The following is a 21,031-nucleotide window of genomic DNA, read 5'->3' on the forward strand; positions in this document are numbered from 1 at the left end:
ATTGGCTTACCCAGAAATAGAGCTGATCGTGATCCAAATTAAACGATCCACCAACTAGGCAAGGCCTCCGAGGCCTTAATCTCATTCCCTGTCAGATGGGCAAGGATCACCTAATTTCAGCGCAAGATAAAACCTGTTTAAGCATGCACTATGTCAATGCTCCCCTCATGAAACGCTGGCCCGTGAGATGACATGATGGGATCCACGTCTCAGCCCTGGCAGCCGCAACGTCGATCGTGTCTTGTCCAATCAGATTCTCTCCGCGCTTCATGCCCCCGAATAGAGGTCTCGCTTGTTTGCTGACTGCATCGGCTTGGTTCCTGGGCGCTAAGCCACGTAGGATTGCGGATGGATGAGGCTATGGGAGAGTGTCATGGTATATAATCCTGAGGGTCGTAGACTATGTGAGACATTTTGTTTCTTTCTTGTCAAGAGCTCGTTTCCATCAAACACAAAAATGGTGTCTCGAGCGATTTTTTGGACCTTTCTCGGTGCTGCCGTGAATTCGGCACTTGGAGCAGCATGCCTCCCTCGAACACCCTTCAAGTTGATCGTCGAGCACGAAGGAGATCTTGCACCTAGCGTCAACATCGATTTTCCCGATCCCTCCATTATTCAGATTGAAGATGGCTCTTGGGTCGCCGTTGCCACCGAAGGTAACGGTAGACATCTTCAGGTCGCAACAACCAGCGATCTCCTAGACGGAGAGTGGTCAGTAAAGGACTACGATATTCTGCCAGAAAACGGCTGGACAAATGGCGAGAACTTTTGGGCGCCCGATATTCGACGCCTCAACGACAAGGAATACATAATTTACTTCTCTGGAAGACGCCAGAGCGATGGCCAGTTTTGCATCGGCGTTGTCCGCTCAGAAGACCCCGTCGGCCCATATAAGCACGATGAAAAGCCATTGATCTGCGCCCCCGAAGGATACCACGGTGTCATTGACGCGTCTGGCTTCAAGGACCCCGACTCTGGCAAGAACTATGTCATCTTCAAGTACGAGGGAGATGCGAGTGGTCCTAAGGGCGGTACACCTATCCTTATCCAGGAGATCCAAGACGACGCCAAGACGCTCGTCGGTGAACCCACACAAATCCTCGATCGCATCGGAGAATTGGATGGTCCTCTTGTTGAGGCACCCAATATCGTCAAGCTCAAGAACGGCGTCTACGTCCTCTTCTTCAGCACGCACCTGTTCACAGACCCCGAGTACGACGTCAATTATGCCTACTCCAAGAGCTTGACCGGCCCGTACACACGAGCAGAGGAGTCTCTTATTGAGGCGCCCGACTTTGGCCTCAAGGCTCCTGGAGGTATGACGAGCAACGAGGCTGGCGATATTCTCGTCTTCCATGGATGGTGCAGAGACAAGGCACGGTGCACGTACGCTGTTCCTTACAAGTTTGAGGGAAGCGTTTGAGTGAGGGGTATCGTATGGAATAAATTGGCTAGAGAATTTTGTGTCTAGCAGGGCTGTTAGAAGAGGACATATCAAGGCCTGGCCAGCCAATCAGTTATCCAGTTTTCGATCTATTGCTCAATTCAACTTCATTAGTCAACTCATGTTCACTCTGTATTGGTCCGTCTAGCCCAGTGCCAAGATCACCAGTGGCATCCTCATTCTCAGCTGAACTAGTTTAGTAGACCGCTTGACTACATTTCAACCGCATTCATTCCGGTCATTGGCCACGCTTGATCGAGGAGCCATCAGATCGAACCACGCACCTGGTCCCAGCGACCGAGGCCAGGGGCGGCGTATCGGAGGCTGCAACGGATCTGGTGCCATGAGGATTGATCCCAATGTGTCTTTGTACCTGTGGCGTTTACTAGAAAGGTCCTAGAGGCTAGTCTCTCAAACTATCTTAAATAGACCGGAATCCAGGCTCTTCCGCCGATCACTTCCATTCCCTTTTCACCTCAGAGTCTAGACTTCAAGTTTCTTCTACAATGTGAGGTTGAGTTCTCATAAGGTGGGTTTCGTGAGAGGTGCTGCACGTTATGAATACCTCAACTGGCGCTCTATGAATCTTCTTTGTGGCACTACATGGACTTGTTAGTCCAATGTCTAATGAAGCAACTGCGGTTCCCTTTTCATTCAGAGTCTAGATTCTGAGCTAACGAATGCTTAAATATTCTAAAAGCTAGTTCATGCAGCATAATATATTTCAGGCACTAGTGGGTTGGCCTTTTCGATCTGGGTCATGAGATCGAACTAGAGGGTGGGTGGGCGGTTATTATACCTGGCTTGGCACAGTACAGTGTGAGGGTCTGGGCGCCATGAGGGGAAGATGGTAGAATCGAGACCGCTTTGTCAACGGGCGTCGAACCTTGAAGTCCGAGTAATTCGATCTATATATCATAGGCCCTCTCAACAAATTCTGCAACACTCCCTCACCTCATTTATCCACCAGATCTTTTGAATCCTGTTATTATCACCGAAATGAGGCCAGGAAGCCCCCAGTACGGTTCTCAGCCTAGTGCTATGTCGGAGCTTGACTATTCAAGTTCCAGTGATGTTGACCTCACCAATATCCTTTACATCCACAACATCCCCATCGTACCGGCCAAAATGAAGCCTGGGCTCGATGCCCGCATCAAGAGCATCAACTCCTGGCTGGCTTGGGAGCTGACCAGAGTTGAAGACAAGGTCCAGGACAAGATCAACGACGGGGAGTTGCCAAAGGATGATTCTATGGCCTCAAAGCTCAAGAGAACGTCCTACCGGTCCAAGGTAGTTAGCTACAATCGTAGGGTTTCGCCATGGTAAGATCACGTCCTAATGCAGACACTGTAGCATCTTACCCTGGATACGCCAATCTAACTTGATTTTCTCCCCTAGGTTGGTCGCAGGTCCGGATACTCCGACGCAGAGCTCCCAGACCAGTGCAGGGGAAGACAAGATCAACCTTGCGGTTGCGCATAGTATCCTTGGAGCCTTTGGTACCCCAAGTTCCCCACAGGTCCTCAACGTTCTGAAGACTGTGGGTTTTGGCTTCAACGGCCTAGTACGGACTGCCCAGTCGCATGTGTTCTGCGTCATTGACTATGATCATGACACCATTAGTGAGACCATCACAGCCAGTTAGTTCAAACCCCCCCCAACCCCCCGTCTTTCCACGGCGCTGATTTTCCAAAGCCATTAAGACCTTCTTTTTCAACGTGGCCGTGACTGAAACCGAGGCTCCGTCTTCTCACCCGGCCAGAGGGGGCTTCCCCCATCGCGACAACGCATTTGCGCCACCGGAAGCCAAGTTTTATGAGGCTCAGATTGAGTATACTCACAGTACGGCTTATTTTGAGTCTGACCGCTGGGATGATAATGCACCTAAAGAAGAGACTAGCTATGCGCTTGGGAAGCAGGTTCTTGCTCAGAGGCAGCTCCGTTTGTTGAAGGAGTAATAGTACCCCGTGGCATCTCTGGTGATATCCATAGTGGATGGGCTTTCACGAATGGGGGTATTAGCAGCTGTAATGGTATTGTTCTCCCAACTTGAAAGTTGATAAACACGTCTAAAGTACCAGGGAAATCACTCCTTCTCCCGTTGGATAACAATAAAGACTACAGCGAGGATCCACAGGTTATTCTTATGGTGACACGATATGGCAACCAAAATGCGCGCTAGTTTCCGCTCGGGTCCAAGCAGACATTCGACCGTCGTAATAATATCGAAGAGGTGCTGTGGAAGAATCTTTTAGAAGACGTCAGATTTGTGAAAGTCATCATTAAGGCGTCTCGATTTATTAGCGGCAGGGCTCCGTTTGCGTATGCTGGGAGGTTTACCTTTAACGCCTAGTCTCGGTACTTAGGAGATGCAGTTAGTTAGTGATTGCTGGTTGCTTTAGAAACCACCACACCTTGCATCGTCTGCCTATTGATCCATATAAACCTCGCTGAACAGCCTTGTAGTTCGCAAGGCACATTCTGCCTGACCACCCACACAAGTGAAATGCGTGTTTTCTCAAGCAGGCTGCGCCACTCGTGGTAGACTTCAGCTGAACATTTACCCCTCACATAATCCCTCATCATACCACAACCTTCTACTTCAGTCGCATCCTCATCCTGCAATGCGCATTCTTCCTTGGGGCGCCTTGTGTGAGTGGTTGCATCATCTAGTTGAAGGCAGAGCATGGCAGACCCTTTGAGCACCGCGGCCAGCGTCGTCGGCCTTCTCACAGCGGCTGCCCAAATCTCGAAAATACTCGCCAATGTCATCGACAAGGCTCGTCACGCGCCCAAAGAGTGCGCTCGCATCAAGTCCGAGGTTGATGATATCCGGAATGTCCTTGTGACTCTTCAACTGTACATCGTCGGAACGCGACGTGCTGCTCGATCACGGACCTCTCTCATCATGGTCGAGCAGGTAGTTGCTACCCTAGCGGCTTGTGTCACGACATTCTCAGAGCTCAATACCTTTGCGACGGCCTTGGAGAATGACGCCGACATGAAGATCCTTGATAGATTGCGTTGGGCGAGCAAGGATAAGGATATCAAGGCCGTGCTTGTGCGGCTCGAATCCCACAAGTCATCATTGACGCTAATGCTCGCAATATTGGCATGGTTTGCTATTCCATCTACTTGCCTACTATTTGATACTGTATTAATGCCCTATCCTCAGCCAAAGCCAAGATGATGCGGAAAGCAGAGTTGATACGCTCTGTAGCCTAATGGAACAGATGTTGTTGCGCGACTTGATTCTCAAGGAACGTCTGGTTGCGCTAGAGGCGCGCAATGGGTCAGAAGAACCAAAAGAGACCATTGGCGCTCGGCTGCATGGACTCAGCATCCGTGATGTTGATGAAGGAAAAACACTAGGTCCCATCACCGCGACCAACAAGCAACCAGAGTGGCAACGCAACTCTTACGGGTTTGCCTTTGAAGAAATACTGATGAGCTCGAGAGCTTATCGAGTTGTCGCAAATGATAACTCAGATGCCTTTTCCGTCATCAGCGCAGCTGGGAGAACGGCCTCTTGGTCTATGTTGTCTGGCCTCAGTCTCTCTGAAGTCTCCCATGTCGGCATCCAGGCCATCCCCATCTACGCTAGCGATATCACGAATAAGGAAAACTACGACTTTTCACCTTCTGCTCCTCATTTCATACAGATAGAGAGCCCACAACCGTCAAGTCCCGGGAAGCTATCTCGACGAGACCGCCTAAAAGGCCTTTTCAGAGGACCCCGACCTTTGGGTCCTGAACTTCTACCCGATTCGGATCCAGAGCCTCCCATTCCTATCTTTGGTGTTGCACTGGAAGAGAGCATCAGTCATGCACATAAATTGATCATTATAACCGATGAAGCTGGAGTGAATAGAATCTATGAAGATATACCCTTGGTTATCGCCAGAGCCGGCCGTTTCTTGAAAGAGAATGGTAATTATGGTGCCAACCCAAGTTTGTACCGCTATATGCTAATTGAAGCTACCTATCTAGGAACATCGGTTGAGGATACTTTTGCTACCATCGGAAGTCCCGTGAGAATAAGCAAATTGCAGCAAGCATTCGAGTCGCCTCCAACATATGGCAGTGGTCTCGACTGGACCCAATATACAATTCACGACGCAGCCGGAATCTTTATACGATACCTGAAGAGTCTTCCAGAACCGATCATTCCATACGATTGTTACGGAGAATTCATGGACGGGTTGACACCGTACATTGATCGAGAACTGACTGAAGAGGAATCTGCTGAGGCGTTGAAGGTAGCGAGGAGACTGGTCGGTATGATGCCGTCAGTGAATCTCGAGCTTTTAGCTTATGTGCTTGACATTCTGAGCGTCTTTGCATCGCGGGCCAGCTACCTCGACACGGCAGGCCTCAGGTTGATTAGCATCTTCTAGCCCTCGATAATTTCTGGGCCACCGAATGAGATGGATGCCGAGGCCCATCGTGCTACTTCCAGTGTAGCGTTGATGTTGCTTATACACGAGGACTATATCTGGGGCGAAATGGATGCCTGATGATTGCGCCGTTAGCGCATAGATAGGATGTGGAAGCGACAGTGATGTGTCAAGGACACAATGGTATGTAACGGTCACAAAACATCACTGTCGATACAGGGGGGAGAGCATAAACATGCAAACCAATTTAAAATCCGGATGCATACTTCTTCCTGTGGTTTTCAGATGACCTCTTCGCAACCACTTTCCGCGTCTAGTCCAGCTGTGTTTCTAGTACCCTCAACCGGCACGAGTTAGTAGCGAGACGCTGCAGTCGTGGCTGATATTCCGGCGCTTCCCGCCTCGTGTAGACGGGCCGTCGCTGGTTGAGAGCTACTCGATCGAGTTCAACTAGGTCAAGACGTGTTTAGTGCTTATTCTACCACTTTGAGTAGGACAAAACAATATTCATGGGAAAGAATTGTTGTCGCGGCAACCTTCTCACGTGATAATAACTTGCTGGCCTTAACCCTGTCAACACGAACTCAGTTGAGAAATGACCGTCATCACCACCATTACCTACACTTCGAGTAAACGGTCCATATTGTTCTTTGACATTGTGGTTGAACTTCTCTTCAGGAGGCTCATGAATCAATAATAACCCCCTCAGACAGTTGGATCCTTACTCGGCTGGTCCCACAGTGTTATCTCGAGCTCAGCAGGCCAAACAAGGCTGTAGATGCAAAATATAATCCCAGGAGGTCATCTGCTGAATGTGAGTTGGTTGGTTGGAACAGCCCTGGTCAAGGTGATCCCCATGAAAAGGTGGCGGCTATTCCTTGTTCACGTTGGTCTAACATTTCGGGTCTTCTCCATGCCAGCCAGCCCCCGAAGCAAAACCCACACGAATGGCTTTGTCTTATTTGACCGCCGATATCACCCATGCACATCTCAGCAATCGAGATCAGGCTCCGGGAAGGCCCAGCCCCGCCTTTGAAAATTGGTATCCCAGACATGGGGTGCTTGCTATCCATGCTTCAAAACTCTACACATCAGTCAACGGTTATGAGACTTCTTTATAAGCCGCGACTCGATGTCGTCTTCGAAAGCACTTATAGTACTCCCTTGGCGACGTGGGACTAAGGGCCACGGCGCCAAGTTCAACACTCATCCTGGACAGCTCACCCGGCAGCCTGATCCAATTTACACCAATTAGATTAGGGAGCCCACCCTACTACAGACTTAATGTGTGCTTACCGCATACAAGAAATGCGCTGTTTCCGTCTGGCTGCAGTAGCAGAGACACCTGGGGCAGAGGTCCAGGTACTAATTCAACCCTCCCCCCATAAGGTTCAGAGTCGAAAACACTCACTCTGCAAATCTGTCTACCAGCTCCTCTCCCCTCTAACACCAGCGACAACAGATGCCTGACTGCAGCCAATACTGACGCAATGACCTTACTGAGGCTCATCAGACTTCTCGTTGGCGCATCCCTCTTCGCCCAGGCTGTGGCCGGCCCTGGTGAAGACTTTGCAAATAATCTGTTCTCTGACTTAGGCCCGTGCGTATCCCATTGCTCTCAATTCACACAAATGGCCTTGATACTGACAACAACGCTGGCGATAGGCTCCTCGCTCTCTTTGGTGAGCGAGTTACAACTCAGTTTCTCAGTCAGGCCACAGGATGGGCTGATAGCATCCTTCTCGCGATGGCGCCCCTTGGTATTATCACCATCATTGTCAGCGCAATCCGCGTCAGTGGCCCTCCGAATTTAAAAGCCATTATCGGAAGAGCAAGAGAAAGCCGCGCGGTTGCTGAGGCTGAGTTGATGTCTTCGACTTCAGGTGAGGTCTGCGAGCTCTGGAGTGGCCAGGAAATCGTACGAGTCATGGGCCAAGGACCCATACGAGAGTTCATTATTCTTTTCCCTGAAGAAGAACCCGATGGCAAACAACAAGGCAGCGAACCAAACCAGGCGGGCTCGGTTGGCCAACGTGACCTACGTGTAATGGACCTTGAACAAGACTCAGAGAAGTACTTTGACATTGGTTAGCTTTGCCGTTCACATTCACGTTGTCCCGATTTATTCACTAACAGATCCTAGAACCTAAGCCAGAGAAGTCGAAAGCGGATGATGATCAATCTATGCGAAGCCAACCTGTCCACGACTCTACTCCCGAAAAGACTGACAGATCCATCCATACGACACGAGGAGATGATTATATTGCAGTGCACATAGACGGTAGTCAGAGTACCCATCCAAATACCTCTCCACTTACGGAATCTCGACCAGACACGAAACTGGAACCGAGCACACGAGTTCAGGAGCATTCTCTTCCGACTGACAAAAGAATTCTTATCTTCCGCAATACAAATACACACACCCCAAACCTAACCCTCAATGTGGGCAAGCATTTCCATCACACCACGCTTCAAGGTCTTGCCGCGGTTGGCGTCATTCTTCAGCTGGGGGTCATCATTTATTTTGGTTTCATCACCTACTTTCCGACCCTGCGCTGGCATAAAGACGGCGAGCATATCGAAAGCTATGCCTTTCCTTGTACGACAGTCGGGACCCTCCTCTTGATTTCGGGGATATTCTTGTGCGGTCACATGGTTGAGGAAAGCACAGATGAGACTAAATATCGTCCCAAGGGCCGGACTTGTCAGCTGATCTGGCTACAAAAGTCTGGTACAGTCAACGACCAAACATTTAGTTCCTTCGCCATCACGCCAGCTCAACATCAAGAGGTCATCACAACTTCCAGTCGAAGCAAGAATTGGCAGGCTGAAAGGGTCAATTCAATGTCTGACGGAACCCTCGACAAGAACAAAAGCCCAGAGCCAGACCAAAGCGACAACCCACTGCTCTTCTTGGGTAGAACCGGCCATGAGACTACTACCTCACTGGCGACTTTCTTTGCAGTTTATGGTTTTGTGCTGCAATTTTTTGGCTTGCGAGGTATGCATTGGTCTGCATCAATTGGTCAACTCATAGCAACCCTCATCATGACAATCATCCGGGTTTCTATCCGAAGAAACCTAGCAGTATTTCCGAAAAGCTTCTCTCTTCACCCTGAACACGAGTTGGATTGGCTGGCTTTGACGTTATCATCCAAGGATGATGATGAGTCATGCCTTATAAGTTTATCTTCAACATCCGAAAAGAAGACAAAGGGTCCATATGGCCATGACGTTTCCTGGTAGAAAAACACCCAAGGTTGTGACTGGATGGATGCTCTCTGTGTGGATGAAAAGTCGCTATCCTTGACAAAGGTTCACAAACTCAGATCAATAACCACCGGAGATGCCATGGACCGCCAGGAACATACTTCCATCACTGACAAAGTGGTGCAACTTAGTCGAGGCTTGGGTAAGCTCGCTGATTGGTCCGGCGTGGCTTCTCAAGAAGCAATCTCTACTGCTAGGGCTATTGAGATCACCCTTGATGAGCTCTCTGGGACATTTGGATCAGATCTCAGACAGGCTACCATAGTCTCTTGGAGGATGCGAATCCGGAGCGATTGGATTGATTTCCATGTAGAACAATCCGGCAGAAATTGGAAAGCCCTCGCCGACGAGATTGACGCCGCACTCTCGCTTTGGATCTACCACATTAAATGCACCAATTTCTACAGCGATGGTGTGGCCCCAGAGCCATCAACTATGAAACAGGACGACTCATGGCTTCGAACAAAGGGGGAAACACCAAAGCGTAGCTTGCGACTGCTTAGTTCATCGTCTAAACGTCTTGAACAAGATCTTCGTTGGTGGGCTCCAGACCAGGAATTCCTGTCCGTCATTCCAGCCGACACTGGGGCAGATGCGGCAAAAACCTCCTCGAATGACTTCGAATATGCCATTGGATGTTGCGAGTTCACGTCTGATGCCCAGAGGCTCACATTCGTTCCCAAGAACGAAGGCAGCACACAGAAGCCAGAAGCCTTGGCAGCGGAAACATATGACTCATTGCAGACACTATTAGCCCAACACATCTTCTCGAACTTCATGTTCTCGTTGGCAAACACGATGAGCACCCCCGCAGCTGAGCAAGCCACTATGAATCACATTGATCCCAGCATCGAAGCGACCAGTCCTCAGTGGAACGAGTTCTCTCTTCACCATGGCACTATTTCCAGATTGGCGCAGAAGATTCAGGCTGTAGGCTTCGGAAGCTTAGAAAGCGTCTACTTGAGTCTGATACCACCATTGAGCGCAGCAAACAAACTCCCTGAGGTCGAAACGATAGTTCACTGGACTCAACAGCGTGCCGCGATTTACGAACAGCGAGGTGATTGAACAGAAGCTGCAGAGGCTTACCGACGGCTATTTGGTATGGCGAGGTCTTTTCCTGAAAGGCGCATTCTCAACAATAAGGCTAGTGCTTTGTTGTTAGCTTTTCGCTGCCATGTCACTTGGCTTTTTGAGACAGAAAAAGAGAGAATTCTGCGAGAAACACTGTATGGCCAAGATCTGAAGAAAGTGTTGGCCGAGCTTAACAACGACTGGGAGCGTGAGAACCCGACTGGAACTCCTGCGGATCTTCACCATGTCGTGAACCTGTTTCTTGACGTGAGGACGTTGATTGTATTTGATAACATCCAACCACCAAGGCATTTGAAAACTTTCTGGGTTTTGGGACTCTCCATCAAGAAGCTATGGAAGGCAGCCTTTCCAAAGATGTCCCTACTCAGGAAAAGGAACATATTGACTACCAGGACATCTTCGGTTTGACACCACTTCACTATGCTGTGATCTATGTATATCACTGGGTTGTGGAAACTTTGGCAGTCAATGGAGCTGAAATGAACCCCACAGACATTCGCGGAAGGACTCCGTTGCACTACCTATGTCGAGCAACCCAGCCCAACGACCAAGTGATGAACCGAATGCTGATGTTTGGCGCAAGTATCGACGTTCAAGATGTTGATGGAGTCGCGCCATTGCACCTTGCAGCATTGCACAACTTGGAGAGCCATGCTCGTCTTCTACTTGAAGCTGGAGCAAATTTCGACTTGGCCGACAAGACAGGATACAGCCCATTGTTGTGGGCTGCCCGTGGGGGAGCCAGGCAAGTGGCTGAACAGCTGCTGAAGAGGCTGGGCCAAGAAGGACTTGCCGACAAAATTGAATGGATTTGCGACAATCACGGAAAGACCACACTACATGTTGCTGCAATGTCAGATCAGGACCCGTTCATTGAATGGCTGGTATCTTCATGTGGTCTATCTACCCTTATGCAAGCAGAAGACAACTTTGGCAACACACCAATTCATCTTGCTGCTCAAGCCGGAAAGGAAAGTGCTGTCAAGCAACTTCTGCACCTCGGATCAGACGCAGAGGTCTGGAATCAATCTGGATTAGCTCCCATACACTTAGCCGCGGACAATGGGCTTACGGAAATTGTCCGTATACTATTCAATGCCAGCGGCGCTGAAGGCTTCCGCCTACCACAAAGTCGTGGTGGACAGACTCCGCTTCATCTTGCCGTGGTTGCTAGACACAAAGAGACTGTCGAGTTGCTTCTCGGTCTCGAACCCAATGCCCGAAGGATACGCGATGGCTATAACAGGAAAGCTCTCCACTATGCCGCAATGAAAGGGTTCAACGACATGATTGATATGCTGTTTGAGGATCAAGATACAAAGAAACACGAGAACGAAATGACACCGCTTCGTTTTGCCGCCAAAAATAACAACATAGATACCGTCAAGTTGCTTGTGGCCAAAGGTGTATTTGTCAACTCGGTCGACTACAATGATCAGACACCACTTGATCTTGTCATCGAGAGGGGCCGTGAGGAGACTGTTCAGTTCCTCCTTGGACAACCAGATGTGCGATTGGAGGACAAATCGGGGAATACATTACTGCATTTTGCCGCCAGGAGAGGACGAGTTAAAATTTCCCGACTGATTCTTGACAGCAGGAAAGAAGAGATTGATATCAATGCAAAAAACCAAGATGGACATACTCCTCTTCATCTCGCAACAGAGAGAGGATACGGCGACATGATTAATTTTCTTGTTAGAGTTGGCAAATGGGACAAAACACCGCGCAACAAAGACGGAGTCGAGCCCCTTGACATGGCCAAGAGGTAGGAACATCAGAAGGTGGTTGACTTGCTGGTTAACAAGTCTGGTGTCAAAAGGCATGCAGGTGATGAACTGGACGAGGATGATAAAGGGAATGCACCATGAGAGGTACTTAGATTGTCGGAAAGGGGTCTGACCTTATAGATCACTTCTATCTATCTATTGGCGCAGTTGTTCAAGCGTGTTTGATAAGGGGGGTATTAATATAGCGCATGACGAAGAAACACACGAAATAGGCCTCGATGACGTAGTTGAAACCTGCTGTTCCTCCCTGTACGTGCGAACTCAACTCATCAACGAGTTCTTCAACACCAATGCCAAAGATCGAATGAAAGTCATCACATTTTGGCCCTGCAGTAGCTATGGTTCGCCCAGGCACGAGTTGCCGATCCCCATTGCTTTTCTCTCATCGCCACCTTATTAAGAGGAGTAGTCAAAAGATCAAGAATAATGTCTGGTTTTACACGTCCTGGTCCCGTTGATATCAGTTCTGTCGTAGGTACATGGCCCGCAGTTTGCCCTGAAGTTTGTCTCAGCTGCTGCCTTTGAACCAGCCGGGTACGGACCCTATAGCTTCTTCAACCTGTGATAGGCTTCATAAGAATGTCAAATAGCTGGTATTAACAGTGGTTAGCTTCTGAGTCTTGCAAACATGGTCAGGTTCCGTCTTACCCATCTTTCGAGAAGCGCCTCGTTGTTCCGTAGATCTGCATACTTCTCATGTAAACGCTCTGTTTAAACAGGCCAGTTAGTTTTAGCCCTTTAGGTATGAGCACGGATAAAACGAGCCTGAAGTACGATAGAGAACGCGATCGATGGCCGCATCACCGCTGAGGGAGTCGAGGAACTGGTCAGCCGCGTGGTCGTCGCCAACTTGGCTGATGAGGAACATGACAGCTAAGCGTTGCCGTGATGTTAGCATCTCTGGTGACAGGGACTATGCATGGCTTCACTCACACTCCTGGGGATAGTCGTGGTTGTCCAGCCGCCTGCCACACCCTTCAATGGTCTTCTTGAACGTGTCTATGGCTTCAGGATTCGGTTCTCCATCTGTGACTGTAAGAATCAGGTGCGGCCTCTCCAGGATACCATTCTTGTCTAGCTGATTGTAGACTAAAGGCTGCAAGACCTTTTGGTCTAAGTTAGTGCCGAGATTTGTGCCCCCGGATGGCTCAAATTGAATCTGTGCGTCGATCTGGTCAGCTTTGAGGTCGTTGCCATGGTAATCGCTGTTGATGAAGCGCAGGTGGGCGCCTTTGCCGTCTGGAACGAGGCGAGTTGCGATGCTGGACATGCGCTGGACCAATTGCCTCATAGCCTGCATTCTTGTTCCAACCGCGTTGCCTTGGTTGTCGTGGATTTCAGCACCCATGGAACCGCTATCGTCTGCAGCAGGCTTAGTCATTGGCAGTTGACTGGTATCATGGGAGAACGTACCGCAGTAGAAGACGGGCTGATACAGGGCCATTCTGACGAGTCCTTTGATTTGTTCTGGCTCCCTGAGGTGGTTTCTTGGGTCGTCTTTGAGCTCGACGGCCTTTTCGGCCACCTTTTGCAGATAGTCATTCCCAGGGGGGAAGAACTGGCCGAGGTCGCTGTCTCTAACGTAGTCCTCGACTCCCTTTTTGAAGTCATCGACTGTCTGTGGGTTTCCAATCTCCTAGTCTCACGTGTCAGTCGAGTCGTCACAGCGGTGGAAGCCAGACACTTACTTGAGCGAGCTGCTGATCTGGCTGTGCCGAGCCGATGTGATACAGGTTGGACACGACGCCTTTGACGACGCCCTCGATGAGGCCGCTGTTCACGTACGCCAGGACAAACAGGACAAAGTTCACCAGCAAGTTGATGAGCTCCGGGAGGCCTGGCTGCTGCTGGCCGTGTGGCAGAGCATACTTCTGGATGGCTGGGACTCCGGACATCTGGGCCAGCGACTTGGCCGTCTCTCCTCTGCTGTTCTTAGCCTGTAGAGAGGCCCCGGCGTCTATGAGCATGCCGACAACAGCAGGGTCCCGGGCTTGGGTGATGGCCACCATGAGAGGGGTCATGTTGTCCACCTCAGGATTGGTTGCATCAACCTTGGCGCCATTGTCGAGCAGCAAGCGCACGATCTCGACTCTCTTGTTGTTCGCATTAGCGGCGACATAGAGCGGGGTGGTGCCGTTGCTGCTCTTGAGATTGGGAGCGGCGCCTTTTCTCAGAAGAAGCTCAACGACGGCTTGTTGGCCGGTCTTGGCGGCGAGGATGAGGGGTGTGAAGCCCCCAGGACCTTCTTCGTCGATCTTGACACCGCTGGCCAGATACTTGTCTAGCTTGTCCGAGGTGAGCAAGCCCTTGCGGGCGTCAGTGTAGATGGTGTTGACCATGTCAGCTGTTTAAGAGAGGGGGGTTATGAACAATGATGAGGAGTGATAAGGGTAGCGAAAGACAATGGGAAGGAGCTGATGAGTAGGTCTATCGTTACCAGCAGCATTGGTTTATATATACATACATCCAAACAGAAACAGGAAACTTAATAAAGCCCGACTTTACGTCCATCTCAGCCCGCTGGGCCGATGTACGCGTAACAGGTCGGGTCGGTCTGTAGAGAGAGCCTATACGAGGCAGATCTTGGTATCTGCGGCCGAGGTCTCATCACATCATGTACTTGTTGTCATTGTTTGTGTGTTATTTTCCCTCCCAGAAAGTCAGCCAGCCACTATCACAGAGAACGTATTTTCCAAGACAATATTGAAACCCAATGCCGCATGATACCCCTCACGTATTTTAAATGGGCTGGCCGAGGTGTTTTGCAGGTGTGGCGGGCTCGTCGTGGGCTGAAATGCAACCTGGTCTTGGGTTGCATCCGCTCAGCTGCTTACATGCTGCTTAACATTTCCGCATCCGTACAGCCTGAATGCAAGTCAGAGACTCATAAGGTTGTTTTCTAAATGCAGGTGATATGTGAGGAAGGGCTTCGGCTGTTCAGTCGTTACGCGTCACTTGTCCAGTCTACTCCCCAAGCTCCCCCTTAAATAACCGTTCATCACATGGTCGATTTCCCGGGCATCATAAGAAATTACCTGATGGTCAGAAACTGTGGTCATCGTATAAGTGCGTGTCGGTGATGTAACCTCGTTTCATAGCTCTCATTGCTGGATAATCCAGCATGGCCTGGTGGAACGCTCCCTGGCGAACGATCGACTAACAATCCATGTCATGCGACATTAGACTCTTTGACACACAAATTGAGTTAAGGATCGTCTTCTTTGAGACTATGAGGAGCTTTCTAGGAAGAAAAGTTCTTGCTGTTGTTATCAATGAGGTCTCCGTCGGCCACAAGATCAAATAACACATTGAAAAACACATGACAACATTAAAACCCAAGTCTGAGAAACACCGTGAAGGAAAGTCATCATGCAGATACCCAGAGTTACTATTGAGTGGCAATATCACCTCCTTTAGAGCCGTGATCTATTTGCAAGCAGGACACGACTATGTATAAACAAAGCATGCGTGTATTGAGTAGAGAACTATAGACTATTGGCGTAACTGCACTAAACAATCACTCCAAGTATACGGCTACCGCACTTCGCCCTCGCCAGCAAAGCTGGACCCAGGCTACAAAGCTGAAACTCTCCAGCCTGTAGATCTATCAACACCAGCGGGGTCGGCAACCCCCGTAGACGGGAGGAGACATGTATACATAGTTTCCGCCACCGTAGCCGCCGCCGTAGTTCCAGTAGTTCTGGATGATGCCGTAGTTGTTACCGTATACATCCCCCGCCTCGGCCTTGGTGGCAGGGACAAAATCACCATTCTGGATGGAGCCCAGGGCGGCGCGAGTGCCGTCCTTCTTGACGTGGTCGACGATGGTGCCTACCAGGGCAAAGGCTTCAAAGGTACCGGTCTCGACATCCTGGGAGACGATGATGCTAGTCACGGAGTCGTCCCAAGTGCCCGGCAGGGTGGATTCTAGTTAAAAATCTGTCAGTTTCGTCTCGGCGTGCCGTATCTGGGGCTTCACTTACCACTCCACTCTCCGGACTCAAAGTCTCGGCTGTGAACATGCACGCTCTTGTCTTGGTCTGTAAAGCTCACAGCTAGAGCCTTGTCAGTCGAGTAGGCCGAGATGGGCGTGCCGGCAGCGGCGGAACCGGGAACTGGGAAACCCTCAGTCCACTTGTTACCCTCTTGGTCGTGGTTGATGCTCTTGATGACACCGTCAGCTCCCTGGTAGAAGACCAGGCTGGCGCCGTGGATGTGTGCGATGGCGAGATGGCTGTCGGGGTGCACAGTCACGGCGAGGTCACCGAGATCGGCATCATCCCACTCCTCAGAGTCGGAGTCGAACTCGCTGGCCTTGATCTTGTTGTCCTGGTCTACGTACAGAACGAAAACCTGCTGCGAGTTAGGGCGAATCACCTATGACCGTGAACACGCTACTCACGTTCTTCTCCGATGCGGCATACACAGCCGAGGAACTGTCTTTGACGGTATCGGCAATCAAGCGCTGGTCCTTAAGGTCATCTCCATCGTAGATCTTCTCGACAAGACGGCCTGCCTCGATGCTCAGGAGGACGAGGTTGCCGTTGCCGAGGGTGATGGAGCCTGCGGAACGCAGGACACGGACGATGGTCTTGACTTGGCTGCTCATTGTGACTGACGTTGATGCTGAGATTGATGAAAGTTCTGTTGAAAGCGTGGTAGAGGATTTTGGAACTTGGAAGCGACGCCTTGTTCCTTTAAATCAAGATAAGATACCCCTCTGATATCTCCAGATACATTCCCTCTACTTCCACATGCTTCGGGATGGCTGTGAAAAGGATGATGTGTATCTATGTGGCGTGGCAAACCCAGCTTTACCAGTAGGGAGTTGCGCTGACCACCTGTGATTCCATACCCATGCGCTTCAGCCGCCGATGATGGAGGGCAGGCTTCTCAACCAAGCCTCATAAATGATGATGCCATTTCTTTTCACCCTGGGGTACATGCCGCTCGCAGGACGAGGTTACAACCTGAGGGTGCTCCCGGCAAGAGTATGGCTGGCTGAACTGCTACGTTGACGAACTACTTAGGCTGCAGTTGTCAGAAGACATCCTTATTGGCTCACAAGAGACCATAGTATGTGAGCAGAAGGCAACACGCCTTCCAATAGTATTGATACGTATCATGTCGGGAGTTCACCAGTTGCCGTGGGGTCCGGCAGCCCATTGCCAAACCTGTACACTGCTGGATCGGGGCTGGCTGCATTGTCAAAACTGGCATGGAGCCGACCTAGAACTGTGACATCCATGCGTGTCTGAACGGGATGGATGGTGCCTCTCAGCTCGTTGCCAAGCTGCTGGCTGACGTGGAAACAAGGCTGTGTCTAGCAACGGTTGGCGGCCCGGCCCGTGCCTAGGGTCGCATTTCGTTCCGCATGTTTCCTGCTGCATTCCAATAATGGCATATTAACCATCATATGATCGACCTACAGCACCTGTCAGTTCCCCTCGGGCGGTAGATCTTTTCCAGTACCGAGTCTAAGAGGGGAGCTGCAGCAAGACATGCATGCATATTATTGATCTCAGACTCCTACCTCTCTTCCCAATATGGGCCTCTCAGCACACTTCACGCCCTGACCTTGAACTTCCGTGTCGTATTCAGCCGCCAAGGCCATCATGTTGCAATATTTGGTGCGGCCGGCGCGGGGTTCACCGTTTTCCTGCAGCTCAATGACACCTTGATCATACAATGATACAGAATCTGGAAGTTGGCGGCAGACCCAAGGCAGCTGAATAGGCCCGTGACAGATTCATGTCGCAGTGAGCTTTTGGGGCTGCATTGCCGACTACCTAGGGGTTGCAGCCCAAATGCCAAAGAAGGAGAAAGCGAGGTTGTAATCCGCAAAGACAAGAAGTGCTCTTTATCTATCTCAAGATTCTTGTCACACTAGATCAAGACGAGCTTCATCTTTGAATTCCCATCACTGCCATACCGCACAACTCACCATGGTCGGATCGCTTGTCCCCAAGAATCTATGGCACCCGGATCGCCAGGGAGGAGGAAGCCCTGGGCGAGAGCGGGACAAAGATCCTGTCCGGTATGGCCTCAACTCGTTGGACGACTCTGTCATTGGACAGGCTGTCGTGATGCTGAGGTTCATCAAGACCAGAACAGGTATAAGTCAGCTTAATCATCATAGACCATATACGTGCTAACACCATACCTCTCTGAAGAAAAGGGCGGCAATGGCTTCTTCGTCAATATTCCAGGCCAGGATAAAGCCGTCATCTTCACGGCTGGTCATAACCTGATAGACGAAAACGGCCAGCGAACCACGCAGCTTAGAGCCTGGTGGAAGGGCGTCAGGGCCGATGCCTGGGTTGATATAGCCGAGAAGGATACACATGTCAGCAAAGTTTTTTCGAGCAAGCCCACCGAGGCGTCCGCCATAGACGACTTTGGCATCATCCTGATCCCCAAGAACAACAACCCTTCCCCGCCCAAGACTGCCTTTGGCTTCGCCCTCCGCCTTGCTGAGGAGGAGAGGATTGAGGGTGTCTGCAACATCTCAAGCTACTTGACGACGGCCAGGAAGGACGATCCCGCAACCCGCAGCACAGGACAGTTTGTGAATCCCATCCTGAAGCAGCACCAGCTTGAGTACCTGGCAACGACCGAGGCGGGCGTGAGTGGCTCAGTCGTCTGGACTGGCTACAACGGCAAGCCAGTAGCTGTGGCCATACAGTAAGAACCCCTTACGCTTTCTGTCTTCCCCTCTCATAGCTGACTGTTAACTCCGCACCCAGTAACTACGGGCCGAAGCGCAAGAGCCCCAAGTATGGGAGCCGTGGTTCTCGTATCGATATGAAGATGATGCGGGAGATCATGGAGTGGACTGGTGTGTACAAGCGAGCCGTCGCAATCCTGGCTCAGCCAGCGTAGAAGAGTCAGCCTAGTCCCACGTACCCGCTCTGCTTGAGCTGGTCCGAGACTGACAAAATTCTCCGCGTTCACGTGCAAGACGACACTGAGCCCATCCCGGCCGAGGCCGTCTTCGAGGCTCTACCGGTCTATTCTTCAGCCATGCTACTCGGCGATGATCCCAAGGTAGAGTACGGGTTCGCGCAATCAGACAAGAGGCCCAGCGCTAGCAAGGATGCCCTCCGATGGATCTCGTGGAACGTGGAATGGGATTCGGCCAGCTTCGCCAGCTCCCTCGGCAGAGCACGCCTCGCGCGGTGGGAGGTCAAGGGCAAGACGGCACTCATTGCGCTCAACTGGCAGGACTCCATCACCGAGGTTGTCGTCCGCACCGACGACGGCGCCGTCAAGCCGTGGGAGCTCGAGTTCCCCGACAGCGACTACTCGGGTGTCGCGTACCAGAAGCGTGCGTTTGGTACCTTCACGGTAAGCAGGACCCTTTACATGGCTATCCCACAACTCTATCCGTTGGCTGATCTAAGCCGTTTACTCGATTTTTTATAGAATTCTTACAACAGGTTCATCCTCCAGGATGTGTGATTCGTGAAGCGCATTAGAGTGATGGGATAGTTTGGATAGCACTTGAGCACACACAGATAGTCCGAATGAGACCATTCTATTTAGAATTACAGCAATGGGAGTGGTACACTTGCAACGTCTTCCGTGCAGGTCCGACTAGTGAAGTCAAATTCAATTTTTTTTTACAGAGGTTATATGCTGTTGCTGCCCTCCAAGGCACCATTAGCTGTCAATTCCACCGTGATGAGATGGCTTTCATAACAAAAAACAAACACGTCCTTCCATTGAAAACCAAGACTACATCTTAGCCTATATCCAATACTGTGAAATTCTCTAGCTATAGAGAACAGAGCCTAAAAGATAGAGAAATAGAGAAGAATAACTACAAGAAGAAGAATAACCCTAGAAACATACCATGTACTGGGTCCTGGTACCCGATGGTGAATGAAGCACGCATTTGGTCTCTCAGACTCAACTCGCTGCCCTTCACTAGCAATTTCCGCCGTGCAATGCTCCCGTTGTCGGCTACCGGCGCGACTCAAGCGTCGAGCACGCAGCTGCTCGTCAGCTGGAGTCAAGAGGTGTCGCGGCATTCTCGCACTTAATAGTGGACAATTTGCAAGTGGTAAAAGACTGGTTTTGCTCAGGCTTGAGGTAGAATATGAGCAACGTCTGGAAGTGTGAGCCAAAACCATTTCTTAGCCGGACTTACTACATGTATAAGTCAAGAAAAACATTTACTAGTGCCTCTATGTGTTGACTAAATGAAGCAGGCGGGACAAAGAGTTATCAATAGATCAGTGAGAACAGAGCAGCTTGCTTTTATGGTCACTTAATAGGTACGGGGAGAACACATGCCTTCAATAGAAAACAAAGTATAACTTGCATAGCGTGCTGGGAGAGATCACGTACTGGACAGTTATCTAAGCCACTCATACCTAATCGGCAATTCAGTGCGTGTTTTGTATTTGCAATAAGATATAAAAAGACCGCTGCTAAGCCCTGAGCGGGCCGAGATAGCGACCCAGCAGGGGGTTGACTACACGATGACGGCCGATACGGAAGCAAGAAAGTCCATCCAAATGGATCTATTTGCCCAACTGGCAGTGCATAGCAGGGATACCGACTCCTGCAGGACCCTACCCGCGGAAAAGAACGAAAGGGTGGTCACGTGCTCTCGCTCTGCTGGTCTTTGGCCTTGGCATGAAGCACTGCGAGACTCTCTCAATGAGAGGAGGGTCAAAGAAGATAGGCAGGCCAGCAAGAGTAAATCTAGGTATTAGGTAGTTATCAACGTACATGATAGATGTATGTGCTCCAACAAGCGTGCTGTTTAGTTTTCGCGCCTTTGCAATTCTCCGCCCCTGAGGAGTCAACCACAGCTCTCTATATCAAGTTACTTTACAATTCCATTTCTCCTCTTATCACTAATGCTCGTCTCCACCTTGACTGAATCCACATTTATTGGACCTCGAGTTTGTCACGCATCTCACCTCAATTAAACAAACTTTAGACAGACTGGATCGATAGACTCCTATTATCCACCTAGCCTCCGGCGCTTCCTATTATTGCGGGGTTTAAGGCGTCCATTCTCA

General features: G+C 50.4%; 7 protein-coding genes across 7 annotated transcripts; 5 read left to right on the top strand and 2 right to left on the bottom strand.

Annotated features, from left to right (window-relative positions):
• Positions 1–457: 457 nt before the first annotated feature.
• On the top strand, positions 458–1,423 carry LRP88_03797 (glycosyl hydrolase; the record flags this gene model as incomplete). The annotated part of the gene is made up of 1 exon (XM_083240406.1): positions 458–1,423. The coding sequence occupies one exon, from the start codon at positions 458–460 to the stop codon at positions 1,421–1,423; it is 966 nt and encodes a 321-aa protein (XP_083103696.1).
• Positions 1,424–2,443: 1,020 nt separating this feature from the next.
• LRP88_03798 (uncharacterized protein) lies at positions 2,444–3,402 on the top strand (the record flags this gene model as incomplete). Its single annotated transcript, XM_083240407.1, has 3 exons — positions 2,444–2,766; positions 2,843–3,084; positions 3,140–3,402. 3 exons carry the CDS (start codon positions 2,444–2,446, stop codon positions 3,400–3,402), a joined length of 828 nt encoding a protein of 275 aa, XP_083103697.1.
• A 3,929-nt stretch (positions 3,403–7,331) lies between these two features.
• On the top strand, positions 7,332–7,933 carry LRP88_03799 (uncharacterized protein; the record flags this gene model as incomplete). The annotated part of the gene is made up of 2 exons (XM_083240408.1): positions 7,332–7,441; positions 7,507–7,933. The coding sequence occupies 2 exons, from the start codon at positions 7,332–7,334 to the stop codon at positions 7,931–7,933; spliced, it is 537 nt and encodes a 178-aa protein (XP_083103698.1).
• Positions 7,934–12,726: 4,793 nt separating this feature from the next.
• Positions 12,727–14,335, bottom strand: LRP88_03800 (uncharacterized protein; the record flags this gene model as incomplete). Its single annotated transcript, XM_083240409.1, has 4 exons — positions 12,727–12,869; positions 12,930–13,358; positions 13,410–13,632; positions 13,685–14,335. 4 exons carry the CDS (start codon positions 14,333–14,335, stop codon positions 12,727–12,729), a joined length of 1,446 nt encoding a protein of 481 aa, XP_083103699.1.
• A 1,268-nt stretch (positions 14,336–15,603) lies between these two features.
• Positions 15,604–16,605, bottom strand: LRP88_03801 (uncharacterized protein; the record flags this gene model as incomplete). The annotated part of the gene is made up of 3 exons (XM_083240410.1): positions 15,604–15,923; positions 15,980–16,349; positions 16,399–16,605. The coding sequence occupies 3 exons, from the start codon at positions 16,603–16,605 to the stop codon at positions 15,604–15,606; spliced, it is 897 nt and encodes a 298-aa protein (XP_083103700.1).
• A 1,336-nt stretch (positions 16,606–17,941) lies between these two features.
• On the top strand, positions 17,942–18,878 carry LRP88_03802 (uncharacterized protein; the record flags this gene model as incomplete). Its single annotated transcript, XM_083240411.1, has 3 exons — positions 17,942–18,110; positions 18,170–18,680; positions 18,743–18,878. 3 exons carry the CDS (start codon positions 17,942–17,944, stop codon positions 18,876–18,878), a joined length of 816 nt encoding a protein of 271 aa, XP_083103701.1.
• A 141-nt stretch (positions 18,879–19,019) lies between these two features.
• LRP88_03803 (uncharacterized protein) lies at positions 19,020–19,457 on the top strand (the record flags this gene model as incomplete). The annotated part of the gene is made up of 2 exons (XM_083240412.1): positions 19,020–19,343; positions 19,422–19,457. 2 exons carry the CDS (start codon positions 19,020–19,022, stop codon positions 19,455–19,457), a joined length of 360 nt encoding a protein of 119 aa, XP_083103702.1.
• Positions 19,458–21,031: the final 1,574 nt, after the last annotated feature.

This window comes from Fusarium phalaenopsidis, assembly GCF_050370095.1.
Source record: "Fusarium phalaenopsidis strain FUZ10S chromosome Unknown contig_32288, whole genome shotgun sequence".
In the NCBI taxonomy this organism is placed as follows: Eukaryota; Fungi; Ascomycota; class Sordariomycetes; order Hypocreales; family Nectriaceae; genus Fusarium; species Fusarium phalaenopsidis.